Source organism: Scyliorhinus canicula, chromosome 17 (assembly GCF_902713615.1).
Source record: "Scyliorhinus canicula chromosome 17, sScyCan1.1, whole genome shotgun sequence".
Classification (NCBI taxonomy): domain Eukaryota; kingdom Metazoa; phylum Chordata; class Chondrichthyes; order Carcharhiniformes; family Scyliorhinidae; genus Scyliorhinus; species Scyliorhinus canicula.
Window position 1 is genome coordinate 29,673,179 of NC_052162.1, and position 13,141 is coordinate 29,686,319.

The 13,141-nt window shown below is 43.4% G+C and overlaps 1 protein-coding gene across 1 annotated transcript in view; it reads left to right on the forward strand.

Annotated features, from left to right (window-relative positions):
* The window catches only part of alg13 (ALG13 UDP-N-acetylglucosaminyltransferase subunit), a 141,183-nt gene that overhangs the window by 19,928 nt on the left and 108,114 nt on the right, over positions 1-13,141 (forward strand). Inside the window, exon 4 of the mRNA XM_038776124.1 lies at positions 8,233-8,341. Coding sequence (XP_038632052.1) covers positions 8,233-8,341 — 109 coding nt within the window. The remainder of the gene's footprint in view (positions 1-8,232; positions 8,342-13,141) is intronic.

Here is a 13,141-nt window from a genome sequence, read left to right on the forward strand (position 1 = left end):
CACCTTCCCAGCCCTATCCGTCACACCCCCAATCTCCCTGGCCGTGTCCCGCTTTCGGAGCTGGTGTGCCAGCATCCTGCTCGCCTTCTCCCCATATTCATACACTGCCCTCTGTGCTTTCCTCCACTGAGCTTCCGCCTTTCTGGTAGTCAATAGGTCAAATCTGGCCTCAAGGCTACGCCTCTCCCCCAGCAATCCCTCCTCTGGAGCCTCCGCATATCTCCTATCCACCCGCACCATCTCCCCTATCAGTCTCTCCCTCTCCCTCTGCTCCCTCCTCTCCCTATGGGTTCAGATGGAGATCAATTCCCCCCTCATCACCGCCTTCAATGCCTCCCAGACCGTCCCCACTCGGACCTCCCCGTTGTCATTGGCCTCAAGGTACCTCTCGATACACCCCCGAACCCTCTCGGCTACCTCCTCATCTGCCAGCAGCCCCACCTCCAAGCGCCAGAGTGGACGTTGGTCCCTCTCTTCCCCCAGCCCGAGGTCCACCCAGTGCGGGGCATGATCTGAAATGGCAATGGCGGAGTATTCCACATCCTCCACCCTCGAAACCAACCCCCTGCTCAGGACAAAAAAAATCAATCCTCGAGTAGGCCTTATGTACGTGGGAGAAAAACGAGTATTCCCTGGCCCTTGGACTCGCAAACCTCCAGGGGTCCACCCCCCCATCTGGTCGATAAATCCCCTCAACACCTTAGCCGCCGCCGGCCTCCTACCCATCCGGGACTTGGATCGATCCAATGGGGGATCCAGTACCGTGTTGAAGTCCCCCCCCATGATCAGGCCCCCCACCTCCAGGTCCGGAATGCGGCCCAACATACGCTGCATGAACCCCGCATCGTCCCAATTTGGGGCGTAAACATTCACCAACACCACCCGCTCCCCCTGCAGCTTACCACTCACCATCACATATCTCCCGCCACTGTCAGCCACCACATTTAACGCCTCAAACGACACCTTCGTCCCCACCAGGATCGCCACCCCCCTACTCTTCTCATCCAGCCCTGAGTGAAATACTTGTCCCACCCATCCCTTCCTCAGCCGAACCTGGTCCACCACTCTCAGGTGTGTCTCCTGGAGCATGGCCACATCCGCCTTCAGCCCCTTCAGGTGCGCAAATACCCGGGCCCGTTTGACGGCCCATTCAGCCCCCTCACATTCCAGGTTATCAGCCGGATCAGAGGGCTGCCTACCCCCCTCCCCTGCCGATTAGCCATACCCCATCCCTTGCCCACCACCGGCCAGCGTCCCCCGTTCTGCCAGTTTCCCACGGCGGCAACACCCCCCTCCAGCACCCCCTGTATCCTCCAGCTCCTTCCTGACCGTTTCAGCAGCAACCCGGTACCCCCCTCCCCCAGGCTAGGACCCCTCCTAGCCGCGCCCCTCCCTCCTAGCACCCCCGTGAGCCAGCTAACTTCTGCTGACCCCGGCGACTCCATCCCTACCTCCGACTCCTCCCCACGTGGGATTACTCCTCCTCCATCATGCCCGTCAACAGGACCTTCCCCCCCCCCCCCCCCCCCCCGCTCTTGCGCGGGAAAAGAAAACAGCCAGCAACGACCCGCGCTTCTCAGCCCCGACCCCGCCCCCACCATCTCCCAGCGCAGGTAACCCGCAGAAAGCCCACGCTTTCGCCCTGCCCGGCCCCGCCTCCTCCAGGGCTACTCCCATTGTCAGTCCCCCCCACCAGCTCCCCGAACTCCTCGTTTACCCCATCTCACACTTCTCTGCATTAAATTCCATCTTCGATTCGTCCACCAATTCTGCTAGCCTGTCTATGTCCACATGAATTGAGGAATTAAAATTATGGAATGTGTTGTTTAAATTTAGACAGCCTAGAGAAGGCACTTTGAAGTGTACAACAGTTAAGGTGAAGTATTAGTTGCAATAAGGAGATGTTCAATTTGAGATGATGAATAGTATCACAAAATAAATCTTTTCAATTTAGCACTTTTTCCTGTGGTATGTGTCAATGCGGCAAAAAATTAGACAGTTTTGTCTGTGTAAGTAATTCTTAACAATATTGATTGAGTTATGAGAATGAGTAGTGATATTAGAATTCAATGGCAACTTGGAAATTCAAAATAAAAAAAGTGATCCATGAGAACATAAATCAAACAGGCCATGCCACCCCCGCAGCCTGACATGAACTTTCTATGCTTTCCTGCCCGAACCTCATAGCCATTGATTTCCCTTAGTACCAAAAAAATCTATTGATCTCAGTCTCGATTTGGACAGCCTAGAGAAGGCATTTTGAAGTGTACAACAGTTAAGGTGAAATATTGGTTGAATTGGATTGTTCTAAGAACTTTCCTTTAAAAAAAACATAAATTTATAAGCAACTGAGGCCTGATCCTTTACTGGCACAGCTTCTCATGAGAAGCTAATATTATAAGAAATGTATTTGTTATTACTAACAGCATCCACATCCTTCTCTATTTTTCTAAGTACTCTGTCAAATAAAGTTCGACCACAAACTATTGTATGCTTGACAATACTTCTTCTTATTATATTGAAGCGGTAGGCTTCAGTTTTTCAGTGGTAGCAGCGAGAGCAGGAACCAGAGGGCTGTCGGGAAGGTAAGTTTCCCGCTTTAAAAACTTACGTTTCAGGAGAAGCGGCCTTCAGTTTTTCAGCGGTAGCAGCGAGAGCAGTAACCAGGGGGCTGTCGGAAAGGTAAGTTTCACGCTTTAAAAACTTACCTTTCAAGAAAAGTGGCCGTCAGTTTTTCAGCGGTAGCAGCGAGAGCAGTAACCCGTGGTCTGTTGGAAAGGTAAGTTTCCCGCTTTAAAAACTTACCTTACAGGTGAAGCGGCCTTTGTTTTTCAACTAACTTTTCTTTTTCGGAGTTGTTTTTTTTGTTTCAGAGCAGCAGGAAACCGGAAGTCGGCCGTGGGGATTTCTGGGAAGGTGTGTAGTACCTGTATATAAGTTGGGTGGTTGCTAAACCCGAGACACTACACTTGTAGTGTCCCCCACCCTTCCACCTCCTCTAACCTAAGGGGTTAAGTGAATATCAGGTAAGCTCTTCCTTTCTTTTTCTTGTTTTATCTAGAGAGGATGGCGGAGAAGGCAGTGCAATGTTCCTCCTGCAGAATGTTTGAGGTGAGGGATGCCGTCAGTGTCCCTACTGATTTCACCTGTGGGAAGTGCACCCATCTCCAGCTCCTCAGAAACCGTGTTAGGGAACTAGAGCTGGAGTTGGATGAACTTCGGATCATTTGGGAGGCAGAGGTGGTCATAGATAGAAGCTTCAGGAATGTAGTTACTCCGAAGAATGAAGATAGATGGGTGATGGTGAGAGGGGCTGGGAGGAAGCAGTCAGTACAGGGATCCCCTGTGGTTGTTCCCCTTAGTAACAAGTATACCACTTTGGATACTAGTTGGGGAGGGGGGGGGACTTACGAGGGGTAAGCCATGAGGTACAAGTCTCTGGCACAGAGTCTGTCCCTGTTGCTCAGAAGGGAAGGGGGGAGAGGAATAGAGCATTAGTCATTGGAGACTCCATTGTTAGGGGGATAGATAGGAGATTCTGTGGGAACGAGAGAGACTCGCGGTTGGTGTGTTGCCTCCCAGGTGTCAGGGTCCGTGATGTCGCGGATCGTGTTTCGGGATCCTTAAGGGGGACGGGTAGCAGCCCCCAAGTCGTGGTCCACATAGGCACCAACGACATAGGTAGGAAAAGGGATAGGAATGTAAGGCAGTAATTCAGGGAGCTAGGGTGGAAACTTAGAGCTAGAACAAACAGAGTTATTATCTCTGGGTTGTTACCCGTGCCACGTGCTAGCGAGACGAGGAATAGGGAGAGAGAGCAGTTGAACACGTGGCTACAGGGATGGTGCAGGAGGGAGGGTTTCAGATACCTGGATAATTGGGGCTCATTCTGGGGTAGGTGGGACCTCTACAAACGGGATGGTCTACACCTGGACTAGAGGGGTACCAATATCCTGGGGGGTAAATTTGCTAATGCTCTTCAGGAGGGTTTAAACTAATTCAGCAGGGGGTTGGGAAACGGAATTGTAGCTCCAGTATACAGGAGGTTGAGAGTAGTGAGGTCATGAGTAAGGTTTCAAGGTTGCAGGAGTGTACCGGCAGGCAGGAAGGTGGTTTAAAGTGTGTCTACTTCAACGCCAGGAGCATCCGGAATAAGGTGGGTGAACTTGCAGCATGGGTTGGTACCTAGGACTTCGATGTTGTGGCCATTTCGGAGACATGGCTAGAGCAGGGACAGGAATGGTGGTTGCAGGTTCCAGGGTTTAGATATTTCAGTAAGCTCAGGGAAGGTGGTAAAAGAGGAAGGTGGGGTGGCATTGTTAGTCAAGGACAGTATTACAGTGGCAGAAAGGACGTTTGATGAGGACTCGTCTACTGAGCTAGTATGGGCTGAGGTTAGAAACAGGAAAGGAGAGGTCACCCTGTTGGGAGTTTTCTATAGGCCTCCGAAAAGTTCGGAGATGTAGAGGAAAGGATTGCAAAGATGATTCTGGATAGGAGCAAAAGTAACAGGGTAGTTGTTATGGGGGACTTTAACTTTCCAAATATTGAATGGAAGCGCTATAGATCGAGTACTTTAGATGGGTCCGTTTTTGTCCAATGTGTGCAGGAGGGTTTCCTGACACAGTATGTAGATAGGCCATCAAAAGGCGAGGCCACATTGGATTTGGTACTGGTTAATGAACCAGGACAGGTGCTAGATTTGGAGGTAGGTGAGCACTTTCGTGATAGTGACCACAATTCATTTACGTTTACTTTAGCGATGGAAAGGGATAGGTATATACCGCAGGGCAAGAGTTATATCTGGGGGAAAGGCAATTATGATACGATGAGGCAAGACTTAGGATGCATAGGATGGGGAAGGAAACTGCAGGGGATGGGCACAATTGAAACGTGGAGCTCGTTCAAGGAACAGCTACTGCATGTCCTTGATAAGTATGTACCTGTCAGGCAGGGAGGAAGTGGTCGAGCGAGGGAACCATGGTTTACTAAAGTAGTTGAATCACTTGTCAAGAGGAAGAAGGAGGCTTATGTAAAGATGAGACATAAAGATTCAGTTAGGGCACTCGAGAGTTACAAGTTAGCAAGGAAGGACCTAAAGAGAGAGCTAAGAAGAGTCAAGAGGGGACATGAGAAGTCTTTAGTAGGTAGGATCAAGGATAGGTATGTCAGGAATAAAAGAATGACTAGGGTAAGAGTAGGGCCAGTCAAGGACAGTAGTGGGAAGTTGTGCGTGGAGTCCGAGGAGATAGGAGAGGTGCTAAATGGATATATTTCGTCAGTATTCACGCAGGAAAAAGACAATGTTGTCGAGGAGAATACTGAGATACAGACTACTAGACTAGAAGGACTTGAGGTTCATAAGGAGGAGGCGTTAGCAATTCTGGAATGTGTGAAAATAGATAGGTCCCCTGGGCTGGATGGGATTTATCCTAAGATTCTCTGGGAAGCGAGGGAGGAGATTGCTGAGCCTTTGATCTTTAAGTCATCATTGTCTACAGGAATAGTGCCAGAAGACTGGAGGATAGCAAATGTTGTCCCCTTGCTCAAGAAGGGGAGTAGAGACAACCCCGGTAGCTATAGACCAGTGAGCCTTACTTCTGTTGCGGGCAAAGTCTTGGAAAGGTTTATAAGTGATAGGATTTATAATCATCTAGAAAGGAATAATTTGATTAGGGATAGTCAACATGGTTTTGTGAAGGGTAGGTCGTGCCTCACAAACCTTATTGAGTTCTTTGAGAAGGTGACCAAACAGGTGAACGAGGGTAAAGCAGTTGATGTGGTGTATATGGATTTCAGTAAAGCATTTGATAAGGTTCCCCACGGTAGGCTATTGCAGAAAATAAGGAGGATTGGGATTCAGGATGATTTAGCAGTTTGGATCAGAAATTGGCTCGCTGTAAGAAGATAGAGGGTGGTGGTTGATGGGAAATGTTCAGCCTGGAGTTCAGTTACTAGTGGTGTACCACAAGGATCTGTTTTGGGGCCACTGCTGTTTGTCATTTTTATAAATGACCTGGAGGAGGGTGTAGAAGGATGGGTGAGTAAATTTGCAGATGACACTAAAGTTGGTGGAATTGTGGACAGTGCGGAAGGATGTTGCAGGTTACAGAGGTACATAGATAAGCTGCAGAGCTGAGCTGAGAGGTGGCAAATGAAGTTAAATCAGAAAGGTGTGAGGTGATTAATTTTGGAAGGAATAACAGGAAGACAGAGTACTGGGCTAATGGTAAGATTCTTGGTAGTGTGGATGAGCAGAGAGATCTCAGTGTCCATGTATATAGATCCCTGAAAGTTGCCACCCAGGTTGATAGGGTTGTTAAGAAGGCGTACGGTGTGTTAGCTTTTATTGGTACAGGGATTGAGTTTCGGAGCCATGAGGTCATGTTGCAGCTGTACAAAACTCTGGTGCGGCCGCATTTGGAGTATTATGTGCAGTTCTGGTCGCCGCATTATAGCAAGGATGTGGAAGCATTGGAAAGGGTGCAGAGGAGATTTACCAGGATGTTGCCTGGTATGGAGGGAAGACCTTATGAGGAAAGGCTGAGGGACTTAAGGCTGTTTTCGTTAGAGAGAAGAAGTTTAAGAGGTGACTTAATTGAGGCATACAAGATGATGAGAGGATTAGTTAGGGTGGACAGTGAGAGCCTTTTTCCTCGGATGGTGATGGCTAGCACGAGGGGACATAGCTTTAAATTGAGGGGAGATAGATATAGGACAGATGTCAGAGGTAGGTTCTTTACTCAGAGTAGTAAGGGCGTGGAATGCTCTGCCTGCAACAGTAGTGGACTCGCCAACATTAAGGGCATTCAAATGGTCATTGGATATATATATGGATGATAAGGGAATAGTGTAGATGGGCTTGAGAGTGGTTTCACAGGTGGGCGCAACATCAAGGGCCAAAGGGCCTGTACTGCGATGTTCTATGTTCTATATTTACAACACTTATAATTTCCGAATTGTGTGTGCAACTGACAAGGCCAACATTTAATTGTCATCTCTAGTTACCCTCGGGAAGGTGGTGAGCAACCTTCTTGAAGTCCATGTAGTGAATATACTTCCACAGTACTACTGTATAGTCGGTAGGGAATTCTAGTATTTTTTATCTCAGCAACAATAAAGGAAGGATGATCATGTATCCAAGTCAGGATGATGTCTAGTTTGGGAGTGGAACTTGTAGGTACTGGTGTCCCTAGCTACCCTTGTCCTTGGTGGTGGAGGTTGTGTTTTTCAGACTGGAGACAGTATGTTCTCCAAGTTCAGTACTCGGAGATGTTTTTGTTCAATATATGACTTCGATATTGGAATACGGTAAAATGTTAACAATTTGCCCATGATTCCAATCTTGGTGTGATAAACAATGGTGATGGTTCAAATCATCAGTTTATGCCAATTGTAGTGTGTTAGTGCAGCTAAAATCAGCTAGCTAACTCGGTATACACCAGGAAATCTGGTTTGTTTAATGTAGTGCTGCATGTAAAGCTGTATTTACTTACTGTTTCAGTGTGATAAAACACTTTTAAAAGCTGTAGCGTTTTATGCATGCCAAACTACAAAAATCACAATTGATGAACAGCTTCATAAAAGAACAGAACAGAAAGCTGTCTCTACATTAGTCAGCTGACGAAAAATATCTTCTACAAACCCCACGAAAGGGTGAAAAATCCAAAAATCAGACCATTTGTAACTGGGTTCGATTGCAAAATATTGATGCATTTGAGCTTCACCAAACATTGTTATTCAAACTATTTTAGTTTATTCAAAATATTTTGCCACTGTTCTAACAATTCTTACTGACCTCGTCACTGTAGGAAAAGCTTGTATATGGTGCCCAGACCATTGACAGGATATGTCATTTAGCAAAGGGAATTAGTAATGTAAGTGAATTATTCTGATGTGTTCCATGCAAATCATATTCACCTTTCAGAATGTTCACAAGCAAATTTTAAAGCAAATTCTGGGTAATGCATTATGTCTGATTTACCCAATATACATTTGCCTTTTGAAGAAAAAAAAATTAAAGTTACAATGTACACTGGATTTGCCCAGACAGTGCCCTTTGTATGAATGTGTACTATAGATTGGTTACTTTGTAAGCAATGAATTAGTTAGCCTGTCAAAAGGTGCCGTGATGTCTTGGCCAAGTTGATTATGTTGAAATTTCAGGAAGTAGAAATTGTTACTACAGATATCTTGACACATTAATAACTTGTTTTTGCTTCTTGTTTTTAGCACACTTTCTGAAACATTACAAAAATTGGACTTCAGATCCTTGAAACCATTCCCTCCAGGACACCCAGAAAAATTTTCAGCATTTTTGGATAACGTTCTTGGATTCCAATGACCTCGATAGTAGTTTTACAGAATAATAGACTTTTTCTTTCAATCTCTTTGGAATACCAACCTTCAAGCAGTAACAAACTGAAGACCCAAACCTTTGGATAGAAATTTAATATAATGCAATTGTGAATGGAACCAGGAAAAGGATCACTGTTCAACAGAAATAAGAATATTGTTTTGTTGTTCATATGTGCAATAAATGTTTCTTTCACTCAACTGTTTTCCAACTGATGTCCCCTTATTTTATTATATGTATTTTTGCAAGTGGATTCTATTAACTAGAAATTATGTCTGCATTTATGCACTGCGGAAGCACCAAACAAGTAAGTATCGTTAAAGTAATACTGTTGTATATGAAGGTTTGACTACCCAAAGTTTATTTTTCACCTCCTTTTGTCCTTGTTGGAGGAAATTTGCTTATATGTCAAACAGTGCTTGGTTATCCCCAAGAACCCCTTCATTATGTGAACCCAGACAGGGAGCAACTTTGCTGAGCCATTGAACCGGATCCCAATTGTCACTGACAAGCAGTGATATCATCTGGAGCAGGAACCATACTCATTTATCCCTTCTAGCCTTGAAAATCTTATTGAACTATGTAGTTCAGATTGCACAAGTGTCAGTGCAGGGAGATTAGTGGATAGGAATTTTCTTTCAGAAATTTGCAGAAAGAAAAGCTCTCGAAGTCGTTTACTGAAAATGTTTGGTTAATGTAGTTGATATAGTAATTACTAATATTCAGGTTTCTGGATTATTCCTTTTCCAGAATGTAGATACCATTTGCCACCCTCCAGAGTGCACAAAGCATCAATCACTGGAAACAGTATTTTTATCAGCTCCATCCGTATCATTTTTAGACACCTATGTCAAATCATCTATTAAGCTCCTTTGCTCTAAAAACAACAGATCCAATATTTCAAGTTGTAGTTTATATTTACACTTCACCATATAAGGCAATAGCCTAGTGCCGAATCCTCAATTTATTCAATTTCCTTGCCAAATAGACCTAAACCGTTCAGTGCTGCCAACTGTAAACTTAAAGTTTTTTTAATGTAGCTTCAGCATTGCATCTTGTTTTTTTATATTCTGTTAAAGAATTTAGCATGATACAGTGCAGTAGCAAATTACTTCAAAATTGAACATTTCATGATAAATGTCTACTAAGGAGTCTTTGGGGTTGAAGACCACTGTAATTGGTCTTGGTAAGCGTTGGACAATTATGAATTCTGCCAATCGTATGTTGAATTAATTTCAATGCCAAATTATATCAAAGAAAGGAATGCATAACTCCATAATTTGAAGTAACTGCTGACTAATCCATTCATGCTCTACAGTTTCTCCTCAATGACAGCACATAATATTAAAAAGATTAGAACTAGGGGCAGGCAAAGAGTATAGATAAATAAAAACCATATAGATAAATAGAAACCATATGCATCTGTTTTGACTCTAATCACTTCCGTAACTGCCACTTCAGACTAATCCAAAGTTGGAAAACGTTGGAAAACTGCATACCTCTGGGCTGACTGCAAATCTCTGGACTGACCTTTTTACTTCCACATCCATTTAATTGCAAAGATTGCTTTCTTCAACTTCGGCAACATTCACCACCTTGCTCCTACCTCTTTATCCTCACTGTTGCTGAAACCCTGACTCATATCGTCACAATTTTAAATCACGACTTCAAGTGTTTTCTCTGGTTTCCAGTATACTATGACATTTGTCTTCAGCAACACAGTCATTTCACCCTCCCTTTTTCGGTTTCTGCACTAGTAAATTGGCTTCAGATCCTTGGCCTTGTTGAATAACCTCAGCCAATACAGGAATTGAACCCTCGTCCCTCAGTCTGCATCACAAACCAGCTGTTCAGCCAATTGAGCTAAACTGATGCAAATCCTTTTCTTAATAGTCTTTATTTGCAGAATGTAGCAGTACAGATTTCTGCCTTCCACCTACCAACCCCAGTATTCTTGCATGTTCATCTGGAAAGTAACTTATCTCCCCATTGGGCAATTGAATCCCAGTCTCCCGCATGACAGACAAACTAACCACCAAGTACTTAAGTAAACAATGCCCTTCACCTGTGTACCTTAATATCATTAACACACTATTAGCAGATTCCCCTTTTTTTTAGTACAAACTTTATAACATACTCAAGTAATTACAAAATAAATCAGAAAAAAAATATATTCTATACTTCTACCAGAATAAAAGATGACCATTTACTAGGACCTCCAACATTTTTTTCAAGAACAATTCCTTTTTGGAAAGCAGTCCCATAATTGGTGACTTGTGTTTAACTTTAGATTTATCATTAACATTAGATTTAACATTAGAGATCTCTCTATAATTTCTTGCAAGGTCAACCCTTAAACTTTCCTCAGTCACATACTATCTAATGTATACTGTTCCATCAAGAACGGTTGTCCACATAACATGTAATGAGCAAACCTTTCTCAATGTCCTTTGTATAGGGTTTCTCTTAAAATGTTTGAGAAATAAAGTACCATATCTATTGCTTGCACTAGATCCAACATTTCTGTACCTAGGATATATTTTAAGCACCCTTTTTATTTTCTTGGCTTCCATAGACAAGGGGCAACACTTTCCATTTTAACCCACTAAGAATATTATATACTCAGTTGTGCTTGAATATCCATCTGGAAGATTGGCATGGGCAGCATCATTAAAAATGACTAATTGCAAGCCTTTTGGGTAACTCGGGGCTGGAAATTTGAGCACTCCTTTCTCTAAATTTAATTTCTGAAATATTTTATTTGTCCTCAAAGCCTCCTCAACTGGAGTATGTTTCCTAATAGTTCCAATATATCATAACTAGCATCAGGTGTTGTTTAAATGCATATCTAGTTTAACTTTCCAATCAAGCCTCTTAACCGCTCTATTTCTTTTTTGGATCGCAGATCATCTTTCTGTGATGACCTGGCCCAATTACGACTACACACTCCCTGATTCAAGGTTATTATAACAGCCTCTATTTGCTCTCCTATCTCTTTTTGGACTACTGCTGCAGGATCTCTCCCTCTCATGATCGGAGATTCTGCTGCCAGTACATGATCATTTCCTCATGCCAGAATTGCTTCCAGATCCACTCTGGGGACACGCAGTGCTTTTCCTTGTGTTCTACAGTTTCATCTTATTTTGCCAGTCCATGGATCTTATCTTTTGTCCATCATCATGGACATTTAACCATTGTTTGAATTTGCGGGTTACTTTCATTTCAATGATCAGATCATTCAATCAATCCTTCTGATATGTACATTACCCGAGTACCAACTTTAGGCAGTTGTCCCTATCCCATGAATTGGTATCACTTTTCTTATCATCATCCAGCCCCTTATCCACTGTATTCTGCTCCTCACAACTGTCCAGAGACCAGTTAGATGCAGTCGGTTTCAACTTATTTTTCTTCATTTTCTTCCTAGGAGGTACAACAGTTAATTCCTACAAACGGCATTATGACAATTAACAGTCTGTTTTGTTGATATTGATTGAGGGATAAATATTGGCCAGGAAACCAGGGATAACTCCCCATCTCTTCTAAATAATGCCATTGGATTGCTTACATCCACCTGAGAGGTCTGAAAGAGCTTCATACCCATAATGCCATACAGTTGCAAAGAAAGATGGCCCCTTAGTCCTGAAATTCAATATCATTCACCCAGGCAAGCGATTCAAAAACCAGTTACCACTGGTTCAGCAGCTAATTATTCTTTCGTTAAAGAAAATAGCACCATAATGATGTTCATATGAGCCTCATAATATTTGTTTGACCTGTTTAGTTTGTGCCACTTGGCTCTTTGGGATATGAAGTAATTTGCATAATTAAGTCTTCATGAAAGGAGCAGATCCAATACTCATGAAAAAACCCGAATCTAATTTAAAAAGCACCAATATAAGCAAATCTATTATATTACTTTTAACATGACCTTATTAATTACATGTTAATAGCAATCAGATGGCCCTGACATTACAAATCAGGTGTTTTTTCACATCCTTTTGGAAAGCTTGTGTGGCTGTCAAATGTGATTTTAAAAAAACACTTACCTATTCTAAGCTTTTGGGAGACAGCAGAAGTAGCTTTGGAAAGGTACCTCTGCTGAGCTTAATATTGTGAAAGGAAAACTTAATAAACAGGTGAAAAACTAGTTCCTTTCAAATATGACTTACATAAAATGTGTAAGACAGACAAGAAAAGTCAGCTATTCTTAGTGAACTAACATAGTGTACAGTTGGATTTTGATCAAATTAATATTGGCTACATTTTGCTGGTACAAAACATTCATGATTTTCTTTTCTCTTTCATCATTTATTTTGCCAAATTTTAACCCTATTACTTTGGTTCCTTTAAGTACTGAACACCATTTCAACCTTCAAAGCAGTCACTTTTCCAGCTGTCAGGGTTCTCATTGATCAACTACTAGGATGGAATGTACAGCCCGCCTTCCCTTCCCTCAATTTGATTAGGCTAATTGCCCACCCAAGGACAATGGGTTGGAATGTGCAATAGGTTGGGATGTGCATGATGCAATTATTTGTAAATATATGGGATCTGCTTGATGCAATTATTTCTAAATATATATTTCAATTGCTTATGTGCTTTGGGGCAGCAGGGTAGCATGGTGGTTAGCATAAATGCTTCACAGCTCCAGGGTCCCAGGTTCGATTCCTGGCTGGGTCACTGTCTGTGTGGAGTCTGCACGTCCTCCCGTTGTGTGCGTGGGTTTCCTCCGGGTGCTCCGGTTTCCTCCCACAGTCCAAAGATGTGCGGGTTAGGTGGATT